The sequence below is a fragment of the Callithrix jacchus genome, chromosome 7 (genome assembly GCF_049354715.1).
Source record: "Callithrix jacchus isolate 240 chromosome 7, calJac240_pri, whole genome shotgun sequence".
Taxonomy (NCBI): Eukaryota; Metazoa; Chordata; class Mammalia; order Primates; family Cebidae; genus Callithrix; species Callithrix jacchus.
The window spans coordinates 32831866-32855151 of record NC_133508.1 but is presented as its reverse complement, the minus strand read 5'-3'; the positions used below and the strand labels follow the sequence as shown (position 1 = coordinate 32855151).

Genomic DNA, 23286 nt, shown 5'->3' with positions numbered 1-23286 from the left:
ACCCAACAGTGGAATTTGGCTCCCAACCTATGGCAAAACTGATAATGCATATCGGTTTGAAAAAGCGAATTTTCACCTTGAATCTTTCTCCTGTAAGACCACTGGGAACAGAATGCTAATGTATTCTGGCCTCCTTCCAATTCTGCCATTATAGATTCACCTTGTTAACCCATAATATATATAATTCCTTCTTCCTCCTGCCTGCCTTATTGAGGCCATGCACACGTGTGACCACTCATCCAGCATCTTTGCTGGGAGAGCTGAGGTGGCATGACTCGGCGCTGCAGTTGATTGGCTAGAAATCTTAAGACCGTTCTAAGAGCACAGTTTTATGGCTCTCTGATTCATGCTATGGATGTGTAACATGATTTCTGATCTGTGGGAGCTGCCAGATAGGCCTGGCCTGAATAAAGATAGTCACAAATCCTTATTGAATGATATTATTGGGAAGTGCACAATTATGGCACCCTGTAACCACCTCCAGAACTTTCCATGGTAGTCATGGGCCCACCCCATTGCCTTACCCTGAATTGGAGATAACAGTTTACTTCCAACCATAATCTGCGTTGTGGATAGATACCTAAGTAATAAGTAGCAAACCACTGTTTCCCAGACTCAGTGGATTATAAGACTCACCTGAGAAGCTTCCAGAAATACAGATTTTGGCCAGGCATGGTGGCTCACACCTGTAACACCAGCACTTTGGGAGGCCAAGGCAGGCAGATCACTTGACGTCAGAAGTTTGAGACCAGCCTGGGCCAGATAGCGGATCCCTATCTCTGCAAAAAAATTTTAAAAACAGCCAGACATGGTGGCACACACCTGTAGCCCTGGCTACTCAGGAGGCTGAGGCAGGAAGATCCCTTGAGCCCAGGAGTTCAAGGCTACAGTGCACCATAATGGCACCACTGCAATCCAGCCTGAGTGACAGCAAGACTCTGTCTCAACAAAATACAGATGTCAAAGGCCTACGCCTAGAGATTGCAGTTCTCATTTAGGTCTGGAGAGGATAGGTAGGGGAGACTGCAATTTTAACAAACCTTCTGGTGATTCTTATGGTTGGGCAAGTTTAAAAACACTGCTTTAAAACAGAAGTATAATGATCAACAGTGGGAAATGGGTGAGTGAAGAGGAGGAAGAGAGGGTGAAGCTGAGTCTCAGGAGCTAGGTTGCAGCCTGTCCCCTGACCAGTGAGACGCAGCAGGCCAGCACTGATAGAAAGCTCGCAGCGCTCAGGGTGTCATTTGTTCAATCTTCCAGTTCCTTGGGACTGTGAAATGTTTCTCCTGTTCCCCTTTTCCTGCTGCTTCCTGCGGCTTCTCCAAACCACATACAGGGCAGGGTATTTGTCCCTGAGAAAAATAAACAGCTCCAGTAGCCAAAGAGAGGAGAAACAGCTACTGTCTTATTTTACACCCTCAGTTTTCCAGTTTTTAAAACAGATTGTGGGGACCAGCCTTGCAGCGTCCCTAAAGGCACACACTTGAAACCTTGGAAAACTATCTGAAGCTTAGAGGTCAAGGTCAAGTTTAATACTCAAGTCACTGAGGACATTCCGAGGCCTTTGCTTTTCGCTGTTGCAACTGTGTGCTGTGCTTCGTCTGAGAATCAGTGTGTGCCTGTGGAGTGAAGTCTTAATCTCTGGGTGCCTTCTGGATGCTGAGGTCAGGAGTTTGAGATACCTGGCCAACATGGTGAATCCTCGTCTCTACTAAAAATACAAAAATTAGCCAGGCATGGTGGCAGGGAGGCTGAGACAGGAGAATTGCTTGAACCTGGGAGGCGGGGGTTGTGGTGAGCCGAGATCACACCACTGCACTCCAGCCTGGGTGACAGAGTGAGACTCCATCTCAAAAGAAGAAAAAGAAATGTGTTAGGATACCTTGTCTACTTGAAAATTTCAGGCTGGGCACAGTGGCTCAAGCCTGTAATCCTAGCATTTTGGAGGCTGAGGTGGATGGATCACTTGGGGTCAGGAGTTCAAGACCAGCCTGGCCAATATGGTGAAACCCTGTTTCTACTGAAAATACAAAAATTACCTGGGCATGGTGGTACACGCCTGTAATCCTGGCTACTCGGGAGGCTGAGGCAAGAGAATCACTTGAACCTGGGAGGCAGAGGTTGCAGTGAGCCAAGATTGTACCACTGCACTCCAGCCTGGGCAACAGAGCGAGACTCCATCTCAAAAAAAAAAAAAAAAAAAATGAAAAAAAGAAAAAAAATTGCTAAGAGAGTAAATTTTAAGTGTTCTAACAAAAAAAAAAACCAAAATAGGTTTATGAAATAATGCATATGTGAATTAGCTTGATTTAGCCATTCCACTAAGTGTACCTATACCAAAACATCATGTTGTATGCCATAAATATATACAACTTCTCTTTGTTAATTTAGACAATTCTTTTATTTGTAAATTTTTTTAAAAGAAATGCTCTAGGTTAAAAAAAGGTTTATTTGAATTTGATATTGTGGTGAGCAAAATTCAAGGAAAGAATTGCTATCACTGGAATTAAAAGAAAGATTTTTCCATGGAAAATATTTGCCTCTGATAGACATATGTAAGCATGCAGCATTTCTCTCGTGCACATTCATGACTGTTTTCTTATTTTTGTGCGTTCCTGTTTTTGTTTTTCAGGTGGCACCACTATGCTGACCACAGAAAAGCCCACGGTCATAGACAGCACCATACAATCAGGTACCACATAAAACAGGAAATGTGGCGGGTTCCATATACCTCGCTCCTCTCCGTGGCTGTGCTCCTCGCTTTCAGTTTCCCTGAATGTCCTAGAAGGAGAGATGCCACACAGCATCTGGTCTCCAAGCATGAGCCATAAATACTGCTTTCCTTTCATCCACATGTATATGCAGCAGGGAGTGAGATTTCCTTCTCCATCAGTAATTGCCAAATGGTGACAATCCCAGCTCTCCACTGAAGGAACGGAGTAACATACTTTGTTTAAACGCAGCACATCTAGGACATGGATTGTGTTTGCAAACTACAGGAGAAGGAAATCTCACAGGCAGCACAGCCCGACTATTTGTTTTCATCGCAATCCTGCAAAACCGAGACAGGCAAAGTTTGTCAGTTTTGCCTGCCATGGAGCTGGCAGTTTTACAACAGCGTTTCCAGTGGGTGTGCCACGAAACGGGGTTCAGGAAACCGCAGTTTATAATTGTGCACGGAGAGAAGCGCACCCTTGGGAACAGCACCTCCTCGTCCCTTTTATTAACAGAAAAGCATAACGACTTTTAAAACCCTGGGTTTGCTATCAGTCGGGGGCCAGTCACGGTTAAACGGTGGCCTTCCTCTTGCTGGCCTTTGTGTTGTGTTAGAATCCTGTGAAATTCTTCCCAGCAGACTTACACAAAGGGAAACAGTCAGTTTAAGCAATCAGAAGTTTTAAATACTTGAAAGTTAATCGTTAGAGTAAGGTGAGCAGGTCAGTTTTCCAGCTTTCTCCCATTTCCTCTATTGAAGCTCACTCAGCCTTGGTTTCTGCAGTCATTTATTAATGGGGCGTGTGGTGTATATCAATGTTTCCTCAACGGTATGACACTACCCAGCTAGGGAGAAAGTAGAAAGGGCCGCCCTAATTAGTATGCTTCCTTAAAGGACGCTGTTACTGTTGACCTGATTAAACTGCAAAACAAACTTCTCTTCCGTCGAACTTAACCCCCAGCTGCCCTGTGGCATGTTCGGGTTGACAAGATTCCTGCTGCCACACAGCCCAAACACCCGCTACATAACCAAGGGATGAAACAGGAGTCACTGCCTAAATTCAGAAAATGGTGTAGTCCTACACACATCTTAAGATGTAAAATGTGGCTTTCAAAGACTGCGCTGGCACCCCCCGTAGCTGAAGATACCTCAGGAGAAAAGCCCTGCCTCTCCTTTTCTTTGTACCTTTCCTGAAAGTTCTCGGCCCTTGGGATGATTTTCTGTGGATAAAGAATAGTGACTGCCAGTTGGTTCTCTATGACCCTTCTGGGATGGGGAAGAGGGGTGAGGTGAATCAATGAAGTTCTCATCATGTGACAAACATTTCAGCTGTTGCTGCAGTTTGTTCTCCTGCCAGAGAGGTAATTAAAGCCAGTATAAAGTTGCCAGCTAATTTGTTTCATCTCATCTCTCTTCTCCTTGACTTTGAAAGGAGGTAGGGATCGTTAAAAAAAATAAAAGTGAACAACGGTTGTGTAGAAAATGGAAAGTTCTATCAGATTCCAAATCTAGGTAATTTTCCCTGAATGTTGAAAGTCAATATTGTGAGAGCGGGAATGGTTTTGCTAACACGTTCAGTTTGTGCACAACCTCAAGGTCACTGGAGGGATGGCTTCTCAGAGGGGCCAGTGGGTCCTGTCACAGTCTACTGCGGTCAGAGGGCAGGTGTGCAGATTATGAACAGTAGGATCCTTTGCTGTCACCATATGAACGAGTTCAGTTCAAGCCACAAGGGTCTACTGATCGGGGTGGTCTGGTCCAGTTTGAATTTCACAGTCAGTGCAGAGTCCTTTGCAAATTAACTTGCTTTCCTGTTTCTCCATTGTCTGAGTCATGAATCTGGACTCCAAGTCTTTGTTTGTGGGTTATGCACTGTCTGACCTTCCTGGAAGGATTTCTGTTGATTGTCGCCTTTGGCTAAGTCAATGCCCAAAATTCTGCATGGGAACTTGAGCATACGTCAAGCCAGGGGTCAGCTCTCACTCTGAAGAGTTGACCCAGTGGTCAGAGTCACCTGATACTTTGATCCACACTGTTCTGCAGGATTCAGATTCTTCAAGCATCATCACAAGCAGCAGTCAATTCAGACCCCAAAACCATCATCAGAATTCCATTTTGCCATTACAGAGTCAAAGCAGAGTCTTGCAGTTTCATCTTGCTGATTCTCATCAATATAATAAACTCCATGGGCATATAATATTCATATACTTTTATGTAATCAGATGCATAAAAGTTGGTTAATGCTCAGCCAGCAATTGATGGGGTCCTTACATTTTTAATACAGCTCTCTCTGGCGAGGGCTCTAACCCTCTGAGACTCCTCCAGCATTCCTGCAGCAGCTTGGAGTATATTCATCACCTATGATTGCATGGGCCTCAGCACCTCTGCTTGTTTAGACTGAAAGACTAGTCTATGAATAAGTGAATTAACCTGCTCTGTAGAAGTTTGGAATACCAGATTTAAAAATTCAATGCTTGTGCATACATATGGTGCTAATGATCCAACTTCAGGCAAGAGGGGATTGGCAAGCACACAGCTGGTACTTGCTCTCAGAGGCTATAAATTTGTTTTAAGTTCAGAATATTGTTTCCTGCTATTTTTAAGAGTCAAGAAGGGATTTCGCTGGATTACCTTCATTGAATTTAATGAGAGTTGTGTGCTCCTCCAGGGCTTGGGTAATATTTTGAAAATGTAAACGTTGGTAGTCCTGTATGTTTGTTTCATTTGTTCATTTGCTTTTTTCTCTTCTTTTCTCTCTCCCTTTCTCCTTTCTCTGTCCTTCTCTCCTACTTTTTGCTTTCTATCAACGTCAGTGGGTAGTTTTCGTGTTTGTTTTTCCAGCCAGGCTTGAAGTTTCCACACTGAACCTCTCACTCCATAACCCTCCCCCACAGAAGGAATTGACTTAAAAACATATCCTTTAAATAAACAAATTGCCATAAGTTATATGATCAAGACAAGAAGATGCAAGGGCAATAGAATACAAAAAGTTAGAGCAATTCTCCCTGTTAAATGTACGGGGGGGGAAGGACATTGGAAGGTAAAGGCGGACTGTCATTCACCGGAGCGAGAAGTGCCTGAAACGATCTTTCAGGCAAAGCTGTTCCATGTCCTCTTCATCTCAAAAGTATCCAATTTCCTATATTTTATGACATCATCAGAATATTAGTAGCCACAATAATGGATGATGTCGTTTTCTGTTCTGTAGACAGTATATTTAACATATTAACAAGGTAAATATAGGCAGAACTGTGTGTGCTGGGGTAGCTTTCACTATCCATCATGTGCATGTTTTGTAAAGTACATTTAAGGGGAAAAATCAAAACCACTCACACATTTACATGTTCCAATATTAACTTTTTCTAACATGAGATTATGCAACAATACATTTCAGGGTCATGGGCATTGGCATTCAAGGTTGCTCAACCACGCTGTCACTGTTCAGCTGACTGTACTTCATCTACATAATTCAATCTTGCTGCAGGAAAGTGTGGTAAATTTTGGAGAGGGTTTCCCACGCCTTAAGAAGTCCTATTTCATGGTTACGATAGACTAGACATGAAATATATGTCTCCGATGACACCATAGCTGTGAAATATAGCCTTTTTGCACTAAATGAAAGTACTCACATTATACACATCACATAGCTTACAAGTTTACTTTCCCAAACTGGTTCTGTCTACCCTTTGGGAGGTCACATTTTCATTGGGAGAATCCACCCTGCTTCATTTTAATGGTTCTTAGACGGCGGGTTCCTTCCAAACTTTGACATTAGCCCTGGCAAAGAGTTCCTTGGCAACTAAAAGTGCAAAGTAAATCATTCTTATCTATTCAATAAATCTTCCCATTAAAATTCCTCCTGCCATTGGGGAAGGGGCCTGGAGACTAGGCTCAGAGCAGAAAGCGAGATACTTTGTATTAAATACGAGCAAGTTAAAGAAAAACTCAAAATGAGATAAGGTCTTGGCCTGACCCTAATACAAGCATCTAATACCAGACTTCCCTTATTGTTCATTGGGATTCTTTTGAGGCTTATTTTTAAGTTCAATGGGCCAGACGCCCCAGGCGCTTTCCTGTTTGTTTCAATGCTGCCATCTGGTGGACTGCCTAAAGCCCCTTCTTCACTGGAGAAAACAGCGATGTCTTTGGGCTTCATTCTTCATAGGAAGGACGAAAGAAGGGGCAAAAACCTGAGAATTTAATCGTTAGAATTTTTTTTATCGTTAGCTTATGTTTACCAAAACAATATTGTACTTAGAATAAGTAGCAATGATTTCATTTTTCCCATACTTAAAAGTTAAGCTCCTTTCAAAAAGAGGCTGCGCGCCTGTAATCCCAGCACTTTGGGAAGCTGAGGCGGGTGGATCACGAGGTCAAGAGATCGAGACCATCCTGGTCAGCATGGTGAAACCCCGTCTCTACTAAAAATACAAAAAATTAGCTGAGCATGGTGGCGCGTGCCTGTAATCCCAGCTACTCAGGAGGCTGAGGCAGGAGAATTGCCTGAACCCAGGAGGCGGAGGCTGCGGTGAGCCGGGATCGCGCCATTGCACTCCAGCCTGGGTAACAAGAGCGAAACTCCGTCTCAAAAAAAAAAAAAAGAGGCTGCGTAAAAATAAGGCTGTGGGTTTTTTAATCACCATAGTCCAACAGCACATTTAGGGCACACACAAGGCAAATCATTCCTATAAATTCATTCATTCATGCTATCTTTTCGGATTCCTAAGGAAGCCTTTTGAACATTTAAAAAAAAAAAAAGTAAAACCGGTAGCTATTGAAGCGTACTTCGGATTTAGATGACCTTGCACTGAGGTTTTAAGCTGGGTAGACAATCTAGATGGAAATTTAGAAATTAAAAAATCAGAAATTTATACTTAAATTAATCGACCTGAGAGAAAGCATGGAAGAGAAAAAAAAATCTTCTAACCCTGACATGAAAGACCTGAAGCATGAACTGGTGAGGAGGAAATAGAGAAAACCTTCCGGGTAAGGCATTTTGCCAAGTCACTTTCCACCTTTGAGGCTTTGGGGGTCAATCTCTAATTAAGATTCTTTTCATTGGTGAGTATCAACTTATACAATTCATCCTCAAGAACACAATGGCTTTCATATTAAATACTGGGGAAATTGGGAGAGTGCTGCAAATGTAATATACATACTCTAGAAAATAGCCTTCCGGGAAATTTTATGTAAACCCGATTTGACAGGCAGTCCATAATCTTTTTAAAGCTGGATTTTTAAAGAAATTACTAAATGTGATTTTGCAGAGAGTTTGACATCTCCATGCATCTTTTGGTTTCTTGGTAATCCTGGCTTTTGTGGCTTTCCCAGCATTTTCAAACAGACATAAAGTTGTATAAATCGTGCTATCCGTGAATAAATGAAGGGCCTTTGTGATCCTAAATGATCAAATTTGTCTTTCTCTGCTTGTCTCTTATTTTTTCTACCCACCCACTGAAGAGTTTCCAACATATGGTTTTAACTGTGAATTTGGCTGGGGCTCTCACAAGACCTTCTGCCACTGGGAACACGACAATCACGTGCAGCTCAAGTGGAGCGTGTTGACCAGCAAGACAGGACCCATTCAGGATCACACAGGTAACACAGAGTTCACTACGGCAGCCTGGCTTTGCAGATTCTCTCTGATTCAGAGACGGGGTTACTGGGAGGGTTTGTGAATTTGCAAGGCCTGTGAATTTAGGGGGGTTAGGAAATACTACGAGCATTCACACGTGCTCTTATTTTCTGGAATTAGCAATGTCTCTTTCCCTAGTAGAGAGAAAGCAGAGGGCAAATCATAGGAATGTCCTCTGAAGTTGGCCACTGATTGGCCTCCTTGAAAAATGGCAAAGTGGGCAAGGATGTACGAATTAGCATTATCTTATACTTCTTCTGAACTTCTCATTTTGGGCAACTTCAAACATATTCACAAGTGGAAAAGAAATAGTAGAGTGAATTCTCTGTGTGCATGACCCTACTTCAACAATTATCAGATCATAGGAAACTTAATTTGTCTGTCATCCCTGCCTCTGAATTATGTCAAACAAGTCCAAGCATATATTATGTCATCTCACTGATTTTACAACTAAAGAAACAATTCACAATGCTTGCTCTCTCCAGACCCTTGAAGGGGAGGTAGGGCAAGGTGGCATGGGATTCTTACTCGCTGGGGAAAGACTTAAAGTCTGGTGTATTTCCTTTGAGCAGATAGAAACCTCACCATGTCCTAGCTCACAACCCTTCCACCATCTCCTGCCTTACTTTCTTCCTAAGATTAACTGGTCGGGGAGGAATGGGTTGGGGGACCAAAAGAGCTGGCAGCTTCTCCAGTGAACTCTCTTATCTGTCCCCATCCTGTTACCCACCTAGTCATTTTATTGCCCAGCTTGAGGTACAGTATCAAGGACAGATGTGGTGGCTCACACCTGTAATCCCAGCACTTTGGGAGGCCAGGGCAGGAGAATCAGTTGAGGCCAGGAGTTAGAGACCAGCCTGGCAACATAGCAAGATACTGACTCTACAAAATAAAAACATTTTAAAACTCAGCCAGGCATAAGGGCACACGCCTGTTGTCCCAGAGTCTATTGTAGGATCCTTTGAGCTTAGGAGTTCGAGGCTGCAGTAACCTATGATTGCATCATTGCACTCCAGCCTGGATGACAGAATGAGAACCTATCTCTAAACAGAAAAAAATAAAAATTAAAAATAAATAAACAAAGAACCAGCAATGTCTAGCCCAACACACACACACACCCCCATATACACACTCACAACAAACACCCAATCCAGGAACTTCTGCGCCACTCAGAAATGCTGACAGACGACTGCTTGCTCAAGTAGTGGCTTCCCAAAAGGTACCCCAGGGGGTATTTGCTGATGCTAGGAAGTCTCATTTAGTTCTCCCCATCTTGGCTCTTTGGGTGAGTGAGTCAGTGGACTGAAGGCTGGGCCAAGGGTACTTCAGGCCTTTCGCATTTTGTGGTTCACTTTTCTCCCAATGAATATAACCATTAAATAGGTTGAATAGGCCTCCTTCCACCACAGCCACCTCCTTGCCTAATGAGAATGACAAGGAAATTGGATAAAATTGGACTCCTTCAATTCTGAGACACTTTCAATTGAATCTTAAGACAGGCAGTTTTAGAAAACTTAAAATACTTTGACTGTAAATGGCACTGTACATATAAATGGCATCAAATTAACTAAATGCAATTAGCTAAAATGAAGGCAGTAATGGTGGAAAAATTGATGCAAAGTGAAGCAAAATGGCTCAGTAGGATCTGACATTCAAAGGGGGTTAAAAGCTATGTTAGCCAGAGACAAAAGCTAAAGGCTTGCAGAAGTAAAGTGCTAATTGAGAAAATGAAGACAGAGTTCCTGACCCAGAACTGTGATAACACCCTTGAAAGGGAAAATATCAGTGCTTTATGTGTTAGAGTATCAGAGAAGGAGGCTTGTCTTAGATTAACAGCTGAGAAGTGCAATTCCTTCAGAAGGGTTTGACTCCTTTGTTCTCCCAGCCACCCAGATTTACTTGGCAGTTTTGCCAGGTCAGCTCCGACTAGAAAGAGCCCCTGCAGCTCTAGAAACACAATCATTTGTGCAGAGAGATGGGTGAACCCGACATCTGAAAGGCAGGAAGTACTTGTTAACGGGAGAAAGATCTAGATGAAAAGAGCCCTCCACAAAGCTCCCGCGCATGGACTGACATGAGAGAGTAGATGGTGCTTTTTTTATAATGTTATTTGGTAAAACTTTGCAAACCAGACATTGAGTTGTTTAAAAAGAAAATGAACACTATCTGGGTAAAATATCCTGCTGCTTAATTTTGAATATATTGAAAGGCATCCCATTATTTTTTTTGGCTTTCTGCATTTGGCCTCTAAGAATGGAACTGGGTACCTCCTTTCAGAGGATTCCTAACGTATAGCATTTCTCTCTGGTTCACTGAACAAGTGGCATTTGAGAAACTCTGTTACAGGGCAGATGCTATCTTGGGCCCTAGAAATACACGTTTAAAGGAAGAGATCCTTATGCTTGAGGAATTTGCAGTCAGATGATGTTTGGGAAGTAACCACAGTGCAGTTCAGTGAGGGCTTCCAGTGGCAGAGGCCAGGGACAATGGACCATGTTAGGAGATGAGGGAAGAGGGGTCAGGGAAAGCAGCCCTGTTTCAGACACCAGCTGAGCTAGGCTTGTTTTACTGGCTCGTGCGTGGTGTGTTTTGCACAGGTTTTTGTATAGGAAGCAGTTAGATAGAAGCAGAGTATGCATGACCTTGGGAACTACCTCCTTGCCTAATGAGATTGACAAGGAAATTGATGAAATTGGATTCCTTCCATTTTGAATAAGTAGAGCAGAAGTGTGTGGGTTGGGTGTTTATTGTGACTGTGTGTTTGTGTGTGTGTGTGTGTTTTATGCAGGACACTGCTGGTTCTTTATACCATACCTTAAACTGGTGATGCAATGACCGGAAGGAAAACAGGATGGAGGTAGATAAAGGTCCATTGGAGGGGCTGCCAGCTCTCTCTTCGTGAACAAGTATGGATAGGCTGCAGGCAGTGAGCAGCCCCTGAAGAATTCTAAGCAGAGGACAAACATGAGCACATTTACTTTTATTTATTTATTTGTTTAAGACAAGGTCTCACTCTGTTGCCTAGGCCAGAGTGCAGTGGTGTGATGTTGGCTTACTGCAACCTTCACCTCTCACCTCCACCTCCTCCATTACAGTAGCTGTAGTCCCAGCTACTTAAGACTACAGCTACTTAGGAGCTACTACAGGTGCCCACTACCACTCCCGGCTAATTTTTGTATTTTTGGTAAAGACAGGGTTTTGTCATGTAGGCCAGACTGGTCTTGAACTCATGACCTCAGGTGATCTGCCCACCTCGGCCTCCCAAAGTGCTGGGATCACAGGCGTGGGCCACTACGCCCAGCCACAGGAGCATATTTAAAGACCACAGTGTGAAAGGGTGGGGACCATAAGAACTTCCTGAGGCAGAGGATTCTTGAAATCTGGCATCTCTCCGGGTGCACTGAATAGGCATCATTTGAAAAGCCCGTTATGTGGCAGATGCGGTATTGGGCACTGAAAATACAGATATAAAGTGGGGGAGTCCCTGTGCTTGAGAAACTCACTGTCTGGTTGTGGGTGGAAAGTGGTCATGGTGCAGTCGATTGAAGGAGTCCAATGGCAGAGCGTCCCTCTACCTACGTCCACTTCTTTCGTTTCTACCACCCATTCTCTGGCTGCCTCAATAAACCTGGAGCAATGAGCTCAATAAGTGGGATTAAGACACGGCAGCAGCATTGCCAATTTCAGTCTCTTTTCCATAAGACGGGGAGACAGAGGCATGATGGGTGTATTTTTTTCCTGTGTTGGTGAATTCCTCACAGTGAAATGACACCATCCCACAGGCAGGTGATCACATCTTGGTAAATTGGTGGGCAAAACAAACCCTAAACATGAATGAATCAACTCAGTCACAGAGGATGCCCTGCAAGGTCAGAGAGCAAGAGGGACGTTTATCCTGCAGTATCAAACCTACTGCTAGAGAGGCCACTTGTGAACACCCTTCCTTTAAGATTCCACCCACTGTTTTTAAGAAGGGTGGGCTCTCATGTAAGCAGCGAGGTAAGGAAAGGAAGCCGCCCGCAGACACATCCACATCCACCTGGACACAGCTGGCACAGGTGAGCAGACAGGAGTATGTGCCCACATGTGCGCAGTGAGAAGGCACCTTGCAAACATACAAGCCTCCTGGGCAACAAACACAGCCTCCTGCTGCCCACTGAGGCCCGAGCAGCAGATTCACACTTAATCAGGTGAGGCGTTAGAGGAGATGACTTCTATTTGCAGAGCCAATAGTGAAACATGAGTTGTGTGTTTAGACCAGGTGGTGGCAGGAGGAGATGTTCCCAGTGGGGGTCATTAAAAGTGAAGCCAAGAGAAAGTCCTTGCAGTTCGGCAAGTGTCTACGTTGCCAAAAGAGCTCATTCTAATGAATCTCAACAAGGCAACCTTGCCTCGCCTTGAGCCAGAAGCCCACTTCAAATAGAAGCAGGGCTCAGAGTAGAGATTCAAGCTCTCAGTTGTGTGTAAAGAAATCAAAAACCATGAAAACCAACTACAGGAAAAATAATCTGAACTTGAAACATTAAAAAAAAGATCACTACATTATTAGGAAAAACTACAGGCTTCTGATTATCAAGCAGTCAGAGTGACAGAAGTTTCATTAATCAGAAGTCCTGCTGCTCAGATGATAAGTAAAAATACACCTCCATGATTTTATTGAATGCCTGTGTTCACATGGATGGTGCTGTGCAATCTTAAAGTTGCATAAAAACAGGGTTTCTTAGGCCCAGCGTGGTGGTTCATGCCTGTAATCCCAGCATTTTGGGAGGGCAAGGTCAGAGGAATACTTGAGTCCAGGAGTTCAACACTAGCCTGGGCAACATAGCAAGATGCTGTCTCTACAAATATACATATGCATATGCATATACATATACATATATATATATATATACGTGTATATATATATATATTAATTTAGCTGAGCATGGTGGCATGGGCCTGTAGTCATAGCTACTTGGAAGGCTGAGGCAGGATGATCACTTGAACCAAGGAGTTTGAGGCTGCAGTGAGCTATGATCACGCCACCGCACCCAACCCTGGGCAAGGCAAGTGTCCAAACATAATAAATAAATAAATAGGGTTGCTTCTTGGAGAGCCAGGCATTCGGCATTTTCAGTCCAGGCTATGCACACACTGTGCTTTCAGTTTGCTTGTGGTGGTGCAAATGCCAGCTTGAGCTATAGCTTGTGTCCATATGACAATGCATTCCATTATAAGTAGTATCCTAATTAGTGCCACTTCCCAACCTTCCCCTAATCAAATGTCCATTAGCAGAAGCTGAAAGCAGAGCCTTAGGTACCCACAAGGTCCCCAGGTTTGCACACTTCTCCCCACTATGTGTTTGGGTTCTTGGTGCTCAGCACAGGAGGCTTTTGATTAGTGAGACTTGAAAGAAGAGAGATGAAAGAGCGATAAGCCTGCCACTCTCCCTAATACAGTTCTTTGCCACAGCAGGAGATGGCAACTTCATCTATTCTCAAGCTGACGAAAATCAGAAGGGCAAAGTGGCTCGCCTGGTGAGCCCTGTGGTTTATTCCCAGAACTCCGCCCACTGCATGACCTTCTGGTATCACATGTCCGGGTCCCACGTCGGCACACTCAGGGTCAAACTGCACTACCAGAAGCCAGAGGAGTACGATCAGCTTGTCTGGATGGCCATTGGACACCAAGGTGACCACTGGAAGGAAGGGCGTGTCTTGCTCCACAAGTCTCTGAAACTTTACCAGGTATAACCTCTTCCTGAGGCTGGGGAGGGCAGTGGCTGCAGGAATGCTGCGATGATATGTTGGAGGTCATGCAAGTGAGATGCGGGGATTATTCTGAATTTTTTTCCGGTGTTTCTCAGCCCTGAGATATTGCTGCAACGATGACACCTTCGTAGCAGATTTCATAGTCTCCTACATTGCAGGAATAGAACCAGTTTGCTTCTTTGTCATCTATTTCTGGGCTTTCACAATGTATCGTTTCTTTTGTTTGCTGCTTTCTCCCGATTTAAAGTTTGTATTATAGAAAGAGAGTGTGAGGAGACAGTGTATGCCATCACTGGCAGCTAATGTGGATTGATGAGTGAAGTGTGTGCTTACGGTGAATGTGATGAATTTAATTTATGTGCCTTAGCTGGAGCTGAAAAAGCATTTGCAAACACTGCCATGTGAGATGAGCATTTCAGCACTGTGAAAATGATCTTATTTTGTTAGGTGATTTTCGAGGGTGAAATCGGAAAAGGAAACCTTGGTGGAATTGCTGTGGATGACATTAGTATTAATAACCACATTTCACAAGAAGACTGTGCAAGTAAGTACGAGCTGCTGTAGAAACCAGTGGAGTGCTTGCCCAGGGCAACACTCCTGCCAGTGTGATGGTCTTCATCTTGCTTATTGCAACCTAGAATTTCAGTGTGGGTTCTCGGCACATCATATGAAAGGCAACAAACATATGGTGCAACAGGGCATAAAATCAGCCCAATTTGCCTGTGGCTGCCCTCTCACCTACCCTAGGTCCTTCATAATGTTTGCTTGATACCTACAAAACTCCATAAGTAATGCAGAATCCAAAGATGATAGCTAAGAAGACCCAGCTTACAAGCTATATATGTCACATCAAAACATTTTGATAAACAGCAGAAAGTCAGGCATCTGAATAATTCCAAATATCTGGATGTGTAAACAAAACAGCAGGCCCCTGAAAACTTTGATCAGAGTGAATTTAATTAAGACTACTTTGTGGCCGGGCGCAGTGGCTCAAGCCTGTAATCCCAGCACTTTGGGAGGCTAAGGCGGGTGGATCATGAGGTCAAGAGATCGAGACCATCCTGGTCAACATGGTAAAACCCCGTCTCTACTAAAAATACAAAAAATTAGCTGAGCATGGTGGCGCGTGCCTGTAATCCCAGCTACTCAGGAGGCTGAGGCAGGAGAATTGCCTGAACCCAGGAGGCGGAGGTTGCGGTGAGCTGAGATCACGCCATTGCACTCCAGCCTGGGCAACAAGAGCAAAACTCTGTCTCAAAAAAAAAAAAAAAAAAAAAAAAAACTACTTTGTTACTGAACCATAAAAGTCATAATTTTCTGCTTTATTACAAATAAGTAGATATTTCTGACTTTTAAAATAGATGAAATGACTTAAAAGACTTAAATGAGATTCAGAGGCTTGGCCTAGTATTTCAGAGTCGGTCTTTATGGGTCTTGTACTAGGTGGATGTAAGACATAGAAAACCAATTCATATTGCCTAGTTCTTGATATGTAAGTACAAATAGATAGCATCACTAATGGCAGTGTAATAGCATGGTAATTAGTCTTAAGCTCCATTTGCTACATTGAAACTTTTGTTATACATCATTATATAATAGGATGTTAATTATAACAAAATGGGATAAGCCTGTTGGGCAAATTCAAGACAAAGGAGGCCTGTTAGCTGTAATGGGGTATCTGGTCATTTCAGCAACTTACAAAGCTTTTATTATGTAATATATTGAATATATATATAATCCCTAAAGTGGCAATAATTTAATAGAATCTTTGAAGAAACTGGGCATAAAAAAGGGAGCAATGAATAAAGGCTTGCTTCTTTGTACTATTAAAGGGAATCCTCTTAGTGCCGTGCTACTTAGCAGATCTTCACAAGAACGGTGAGGCTCGATAGTTCAGTCGCAACGCCTTTATGAATTACCCACATCCATATCTACACTGCTGTAAAAATGTGTATTTCATGTAGTAACATGGTGTCTATGATATCTTCGCTTCTCCATTCCAAAGCGAGAGTGGTGATGGTGATGTTTTGGGATGTGAGAGCAAACACCACAGACTAAAACAAAGAAATGAAATTCAGTTCAGTTCAACAAGTTCTAACTGACCACACACCATATGAAAGCAGCATGCAGGTGCTCCAGTGAAAGTACATGACTGATCCAGGCGCAGTGGCTCACGCCTGTCACCCCAGCACTTTGGGAGGTTAAGGCAGGAGCATCACTTGAGGTCAGGAGTTGAAGACCAGCCTGTCCAACATGGCAAAAACCCATCTCTACTAAAAAATACAAAAATTAACTGGGCGTGGTGGCGCACATACCCATAGTAATCCCAGCTATTTGGGAGGCTGAGGCAGGAGAATTGCTTGAACCCAGGAGGTGGAAGTTGCAGTGACCTGAGATCGAGCCATTGTACTCCAAGACTCTATCTCAAAAAAAAAAAAAAAAAAAGAAAGGACACCAGACTTTTCCTTTTCTTGTGGTTTGTCCATTTAGCTGTAGTTGCTGCCAGACATTGCAGTGGGAAAGTCACAGCTAAGGCTCTATTAAACCATTTTGTTCATGTTGATACCAATAGAAATATGTGTAAGACAATTGCATAATGATTCATCAGATATGCATCTTCGAACATCTAAGTGTGGATGCTATGAGATTATCAACTATTTATTCATCTTTCATTCATTCATGCATACAACAAATACCTATTAAAGCACCTAGAATGTGCTAGACACTGGCTGTAAATGCTGGAATATGGCAGCGAACAAAGCACCCAAAAAATTCCTGCTCTATACTTAGTTCCACGGGGGATACTGGAACTCTACTTCTTCGATAGATATTTTACATATTCATCTGTTTTTGTGATACGCAGGACACAGTCTCTTGCCTCAAAGAGTTGGCATCCTATTTGGGAAGCTGAACTAATGCACACCAAATTTAGGAAGCCATTGTTTATAAACTACTGGATGGTCGCCCTGTGTACAAATGTACTTCAGTAGAACCTACATTCACCAGATTGTTTTCCACATTTCATATGCCAAAACCATGTCCTCTACTCTTCTCTTCTTTTTAAAAAAATGTTATCGTTGTTGCTTTTTGAGACAGGGTCTGGCTTCCGTCACCCAGGGTGGAGTGCAGGGCACCATCATGGCTACTGTAAATGCTGTCTCCTGGACTCAAGCTCTCCTTCTGCCTCAGCCTCCTAAGCAGCTGGGAGGATAATTTTTTAATTTTTGTAGAGATGGGGCTCTCACTATGTTGTCCAGGCTGGTCCTAAGCTCCTGGCCTCAAGCGGTTCTGCTGCCTTGGCCTCCCAAAGTGCTGGGATTATAGGCACAAGCCAGCACACCCAGCCCACCTTTGTCTTCTAAAACAATGGGGTCTGCTAGCAGCATTGCTACCTGAATTTAGATATGGCACCTTGAAGGCAGTGTTGTGACCTCATGTCACCAATTTCCTGGTCATTTAACATTGTATCTTTATTGATCTATTTGGTGGGTTTAGATTGAACAAAAAAACCAAAAAGAGCCTAGTAGAGATGTGTGTGTGTGCGCGCGTGTGTGTGCATGTGAGTGTGAGTGTGTGTATGCATGTGTGTGTCCGTGTGTGCATGTGTGTGCACGTGTGTGTGTGCATGTGTGTGTGTGCGTGTGTGTGTGTGTATATGCATATGCCTAAAGGTTTGTGTAGTTTGGTGCATTATATTTTGTTGGCAGTTCAAATATCTCTTTCAATTTTGTTTGACTTGTCAGAACCGGCAGACCTGGATAAAAAGAACACAGAAATTAAAATTGATGAAACAGGTAAATTTGTCTTGCTGACCAATTTAACAAATTTTTTACTGTAGCTTTCATTGTGTTGATGAAGAAACTTTGTGGAACTCTAATACACTGGTATGTCAAAAAGTTCAAATAAAAAACATCTACGCCCATGGCCCTGGGTTGGTGCTGTGGACTGGATGGTGGTCACAGAGTGCCCACTCCTGAGCTGCCCGTAAGACTTGGGGAGCCTCGGTGATGAGTCCTGCTTGTACACGTGGTGGAGCCCTGGGAAGTGTGCTCACCTGGCCCTTCCCTGTCCAGCCTAGTGGTAGGATTTAAAGGATAATCAGCTCTAACACACTCAGTTTATTACCACAAAGACAGAAAACTAGTGAAGACTGTTTCCGTACACCATTATTTGAAACCAACCCAAATTCTTGTGTCTCGTTGATATGCAGACAGGATTTTTAAGAGACCAGATCCCAGTTTCCGAGATAATACATTATGTTTGATTCATCTCTTCCCATCTTTCTCTAATGGAAGCTTGCTTTTGTGATGACAGTAATGATGATAAGAAGGATTTATTGAAGAGTTATTATGTTCTGAGCACTTTACATACTTTATCTTTTTCTTTTCTTTTTTCTTGAGACAGAGCCTGTCACCCAGGCTTGGGGTTCAGTGGTGCGATCTTGGCTCACTGCAGCCTCCACCTGCCAGGTTCAAGCGATTTTCCTGCCTCAGCCTTCTGAGCAGACTACAGGCCCACACCACCATGCCCAACTTATTTGTGTGTCTTTTGTAAGACGGAGTTTCACCATGTTTCCCAGGCTGGTCTCAAACTCTCTAGCTCAAGCGATTTCCCAGCCTCGACCTCCCAAAGTGCTGGAATTATAGGCGTGACCCACCACACCCGTCCTACATACTTTACCTTATTTAATCCTCACAGCAGCTCCAGGGGGTGTATTTATCCCCATTTTACAGATAATGAGACTGAAACTTAAGTAGCATAGCTTATTAAGTAGCATAGCTCACAGCTCATCAGTTAGGCCTTGCCTGGTATTATTCTATTCCCAGAAGTTTCCACATCTCCCAGCCAGCATTGTGGGCTGTTAGACACTTGCTCCAGCATCACTCACAGCTGCCGTGGGTGGGGCTGCACCCTGATCATCAATGCACATCAGCATCTGTTGCATTAGAAATGGGATCCTACTCTATAGCCAGTCATGGACTTCATAGAGATGAATAAATATGGCACCATGCTGTTAGTAATAGGAACACATTACCAAGTCCACACAGAGATGTAAACTTTATTAGAGGTTGCTTCAAAACAATAGTTCATCAAGGGAGAGAATATTAATATGCCCCAAGGCTTGTTTTCCCTTGGTTAGGGACTTGCATCTTATACTTTTAGTTTTCTTTGATTGGAATCTTTGCTGATCAGAACACCATTAAGTAAACACCAGGCATATTGTGCGTTCACATTTCCATCCCGTTTCTAGTACCAGGTAATTAGGCTCAAAGCTCCCATGTTAATAATTTCTCCTGTTCCACTCTAAAGAAAACAAGTCCCCAGTGGCTGAGCTGCAGAGCAGTGCAACTGTCTCCAGATAAACTGCCAGGGCTGCAAAGATGCTGATTATTATTAAATGTCTTCTATTCGGTGTGACAGACATGGTTTCTCGATTTGAGCCACACCCTGTTTTACATGTCAGCAGCAAGCATTCTCTTGTTCTAAAAGATCACTCCTTCTTCACTGAAAACACTGTAGACTTTGGGCAAAATTTGTTTGACTTAAAGATTTTTCATATGGGAGAGCAAACACATGCATAACTCATGCCAGATCCTGGAAACAGCACTGCGTAGGAGGGCGGCCGTGAGGTTCTTCTGGTGCCCATTTTGGGATTAGGTACATGCACTGGGAATGGTAAAATCCCCTTGCTAGACTAATTTGTGACTAAGCATTTTGCAAAGCTTAATGACCACATATCTAGCCAAGGACTGTAAACACGGATTACAATCTAGCACAGATGGGGCTGCATGAAATCTGAATTAGATGAGCATGGAACCTCCCAGTTAATTCAGAATGGATTGTTTCCACCAGCTAAGCAGTCTGTCAGAAGGCCCATTACCCACTCCCTGCCACCCTCACCTCCCACACTTCCATTCCCGATGAGTCAGACACGACAGGCAAAACTGGGGTGTGTGATTTGCTCCTGTTTCGTTTCTTTTTATTTTTCTGTCTGCTTTCATCTGGTCCATTGGCGGTGACCAGAGACAATATTGTTTTTCTCCACAGGGAGCACACCAGGATACGAAGGTGAGGGAGAAGGTGACAAGAACATCTCCAGGAAGCCAGGCAATGTGTTGAAGACCTTAGACCCCATTCTCATTACCATCATAGCTATGAGCGCCCTGGGGGTCCTCCTGGGGGCCATCTGTGGGGTTGTGCTGTACTGTGCCTGTTGGCATAATGGGATGTCAGAAAGAAACTTGTCTGCCCTGGAGAACTATAACTTTGAACTTGTGGATGGTGTGAAGTTGAAAAAAGACAAACTGAATACACAGAGTACTTATTCAGAGGCATGAAGGTGGACAGAGACGAAAAAAATGAGTCAGAGGACGGAAGTGGAAGGACGGGAGCGAGTTGGGGAGCTGTTGATCTTTCACTATTCAGGCTGGGAAGTGTGTTGATGACCGCTGAGCCAGGCTTTTCTCAGGAGCTTCAATGAGTATGGCCGACAGACATGGACGAGGAGCTGTGTTCACCATCGGACTCATGTACAGTCAGCCTTTATCCTGTTGGTTTCATTTGAATAATCAGATGCTGGTGTTGAGACCAAGTATGATCGTCGTAATCATTCATTTCGACCCCTCCTGCCCCCCTCTCTCTCTCTCTTTCCCCTTTATGGATTCTTTTTGGAAACGGTGTGAAATCCAAGATGCTGGCACCAAGCTATTCAGTGTGGCCCTTTGGATGGACATGCTACCTATAACCCAGTGCCCAGAATATACTAGAATCATCACATTTCAGTGGACTCCTGGAGTTGTGCTTGTGTATAATTGCCCGCGTCGTGCATAGGCAAAGAAGGATTAGGCTGTTTTCTTTTTAAAAGTACTGTAGCTTCAGTACCAGTATAGTGCGTCAGCTCTGTTTACGAAGCAATACTGTCCGATTTTCTTGCTGTTTTTCCAGTGTTGTACTAAACCTTGTGCTTGTGAACTCTGTACAGAAAACAGTGCCACCCCAGAACACGGCTGGCCACTGGGTGTGCTGCTGACAACCACAACCACAGAAACACAAATCCTTGGCACTGGCTAGTCTATGTCCTCTCAAGTGCCTTTTTGTTTGTACTGGTTCATTGTGTTACGTTAACGACGCACTCTGTTTCTTGCTGGTGAAAGCCCTACTCTTTAATCAAACCCTGGTGGCCCACTGACTAAGAAGAAAGTTTATTTTCGTGTGAGACGTCAGCCCCCGGGCAGGCAAGGGCTCTGAAGATTTGGCAACGTGGCTTAATTGTTCTGCTTTTTCTGTAGTTCAATTTCATGTCTCTTGACCCTTTTGTATAAAGCTGCAATATTCTCTCTTATTGTTCTTTCATATGGAATGTATTTTCAAATGTAAACTCTTTTCTCTTTCTCGTTCCTCTCTCTCTCTGTCTTTTTTTCTCTCTTGGAATTGGAGGATTTGCCATTGTCCAGAAAAGAAACTTGCAGCTTTAACCTGCTGGGAATGGCAAACGGTTTTACTAGACTTTATGTTTAAGAATAAATAAATAAGGGAAATTCCTAACTTTGCCCTCCAAAGTCTAACTTTGGTTTTCTTGTTAACTGGTTAAAGCGACAGTATCTTTTTTCCTTATCTAATTCTGTTCAAAATGATCTCTGATAGTGAGAAGTTGAGGAAAGAAATAACACAAATTGGCTTTCAAGTGAGACCCAAAGGAAGAACTGGATAAAATCTTTCAAATATCCAAAAGCATGAGACTTTCCTATCCAAATATGCAAAAATGACCCAAGAGAACCTTCTTGTTTTGCTACTGAGTCAGACAAGGGAAGTGGAAGGAAGAACAGTTAATTTAAGAACCAAATGATAAATCCTGATGCCCGGAGGTCAAGTATTTTAAGATAAGAGGGGGGAAAACATGTAAAGTCAAAACAAATGTTTTGAAAAATTCGTAACAGCAACCTTGAAAAAATAGACTTGAATGAATGCTTCTAGAAAATTCCAGAGGCTGGAAAAGAATAAGCCTGCCTTAAGGCTGGCAAGACCTAAGCCTCCAACAGCACAGGGAGGCAGATATCTTACCAAGCCACCTGTGAATTAACCCAAAGAAGCCTTGGTTGTTTTTGATGCATTTTGGTCATGTCGTGTTGGACATGAGATTCTTTAGATCTTCCTCCCTTCCCACATTGCTAGATGTCTCACTCAAATACATTTGTTGGGAGTCACATTTGCATCATAGATGGGACAGTCCATTTATCTTTGTTAAATTGGATTGAGAATGCCTTTTGTTTCCAGGAAAGTATTGATCACCATGAAAGAAGAATAGTTTATTGTCCCCAGAGGCATTCGTTTAGTTGATATAATCCTACCAGAAGGAAAGCACTAAGAAAGCCTTGTTTTTTGTTTATAAAGGCAACAGACTTAACGTTGTCCTCAGCCAAGGAAAAATGATACTGCAACTTTAAAGTATCTTGCACTGATAAATATATTTAAAAATTATATGTTTATAAAGTTATTAATTTGTAAAGGCAGTGTTATAAAATGTTCAGTTTATATTGTTTTAGATTGTTTTGTAATTTTTAAAGGTGTAAAATAACATATTTTTTCTTTATGGAAATCTATAAAACTTTCTGTAGTAAAATGTTTTCATTTTACTGGTATATTATTGCTTCATGTTTTGTACCATCGTAAGATTTTGTGCAGATTTTTTTTACAGAAATTATTATTTTCTATGACAATATGACACTTGTAAATTGTTGTTTCAGAATGAACAGCGAAGCCTTAACTTTAAATGACATTTGTATTCTCAGACACTGAGTAGCATTAAAAACCACATAGAACTGAACTGTAACTTAAATTCCAAACTATGACTACTACATTCCAAAGAAACAGTTGAATTAAACATTTTCATAAACGATCCCATACCTGATGGCTGTTATTATATTAGCTCTGTTCTAGTTAAAGAAGTTGGTGTCATGCCACCATCCAGCAACTTTCAAGATTTTTCAGAGGTCTCTTTTTTAGAATCTCCTGATAAGGAGAGAAGATTAAGAAGACGTTTTCCAGAAGGAGACTGTCATTTCAGATTGGACCCTTCACGATAAGGAATACAGAATTTGGCTTTAGGAATGGAAATGTTTACATCCTAAATTGTGTGTCAAATGTTCTATATTTCATTTGGTAAAGTTTCTTTTGTGATATTCACT

The 23286-nt window shown here is 42.8% G+C and overlaps 1 protein-coding gene across 4 annotated transcripts in view; it reads left to right on the top strand.

The window, feature by feature from the left end:
• The window catches only part of NRP1 (neuropilin 1), a 158239-nt gene extending 135242 nt beyond the window's left edge, over nt 1-22997 (top strand). For 2 of the 4 annotated variants that reach the window (XM_054258617.2, XM_002750154.7), the window contains exons 12-17: nt 2633-2692; nt 8177-8314; nt 13806-14077; nt 14549-14645; nt 17845-17895; nt 20150-22997. In XM_054258617.2, the coding sequence (XP_054114592.1) occupies nt 2633-2692; nt 8177-8314; nt 13806-14077; nt 14549-14645; nt 17845-17895; nt 20150-20439 (908 nt within the window). In that variant the 3' untranslated portion in view covers nt 20440-22997. The remainder of the gene's footprint in view (nt 1-2632; nt 2693-8176; nt 8315-13805; nt 14078-14548; nt 14646-17844; nt 17896-20149) is intronic. The other 2 variants (XM_078329854.1, XM_002750156.7) reach the window with 1 other exon arrangement.
• The last annotated feature ends 289 nt before the right edge of the window (nt 22998-23286 follow it).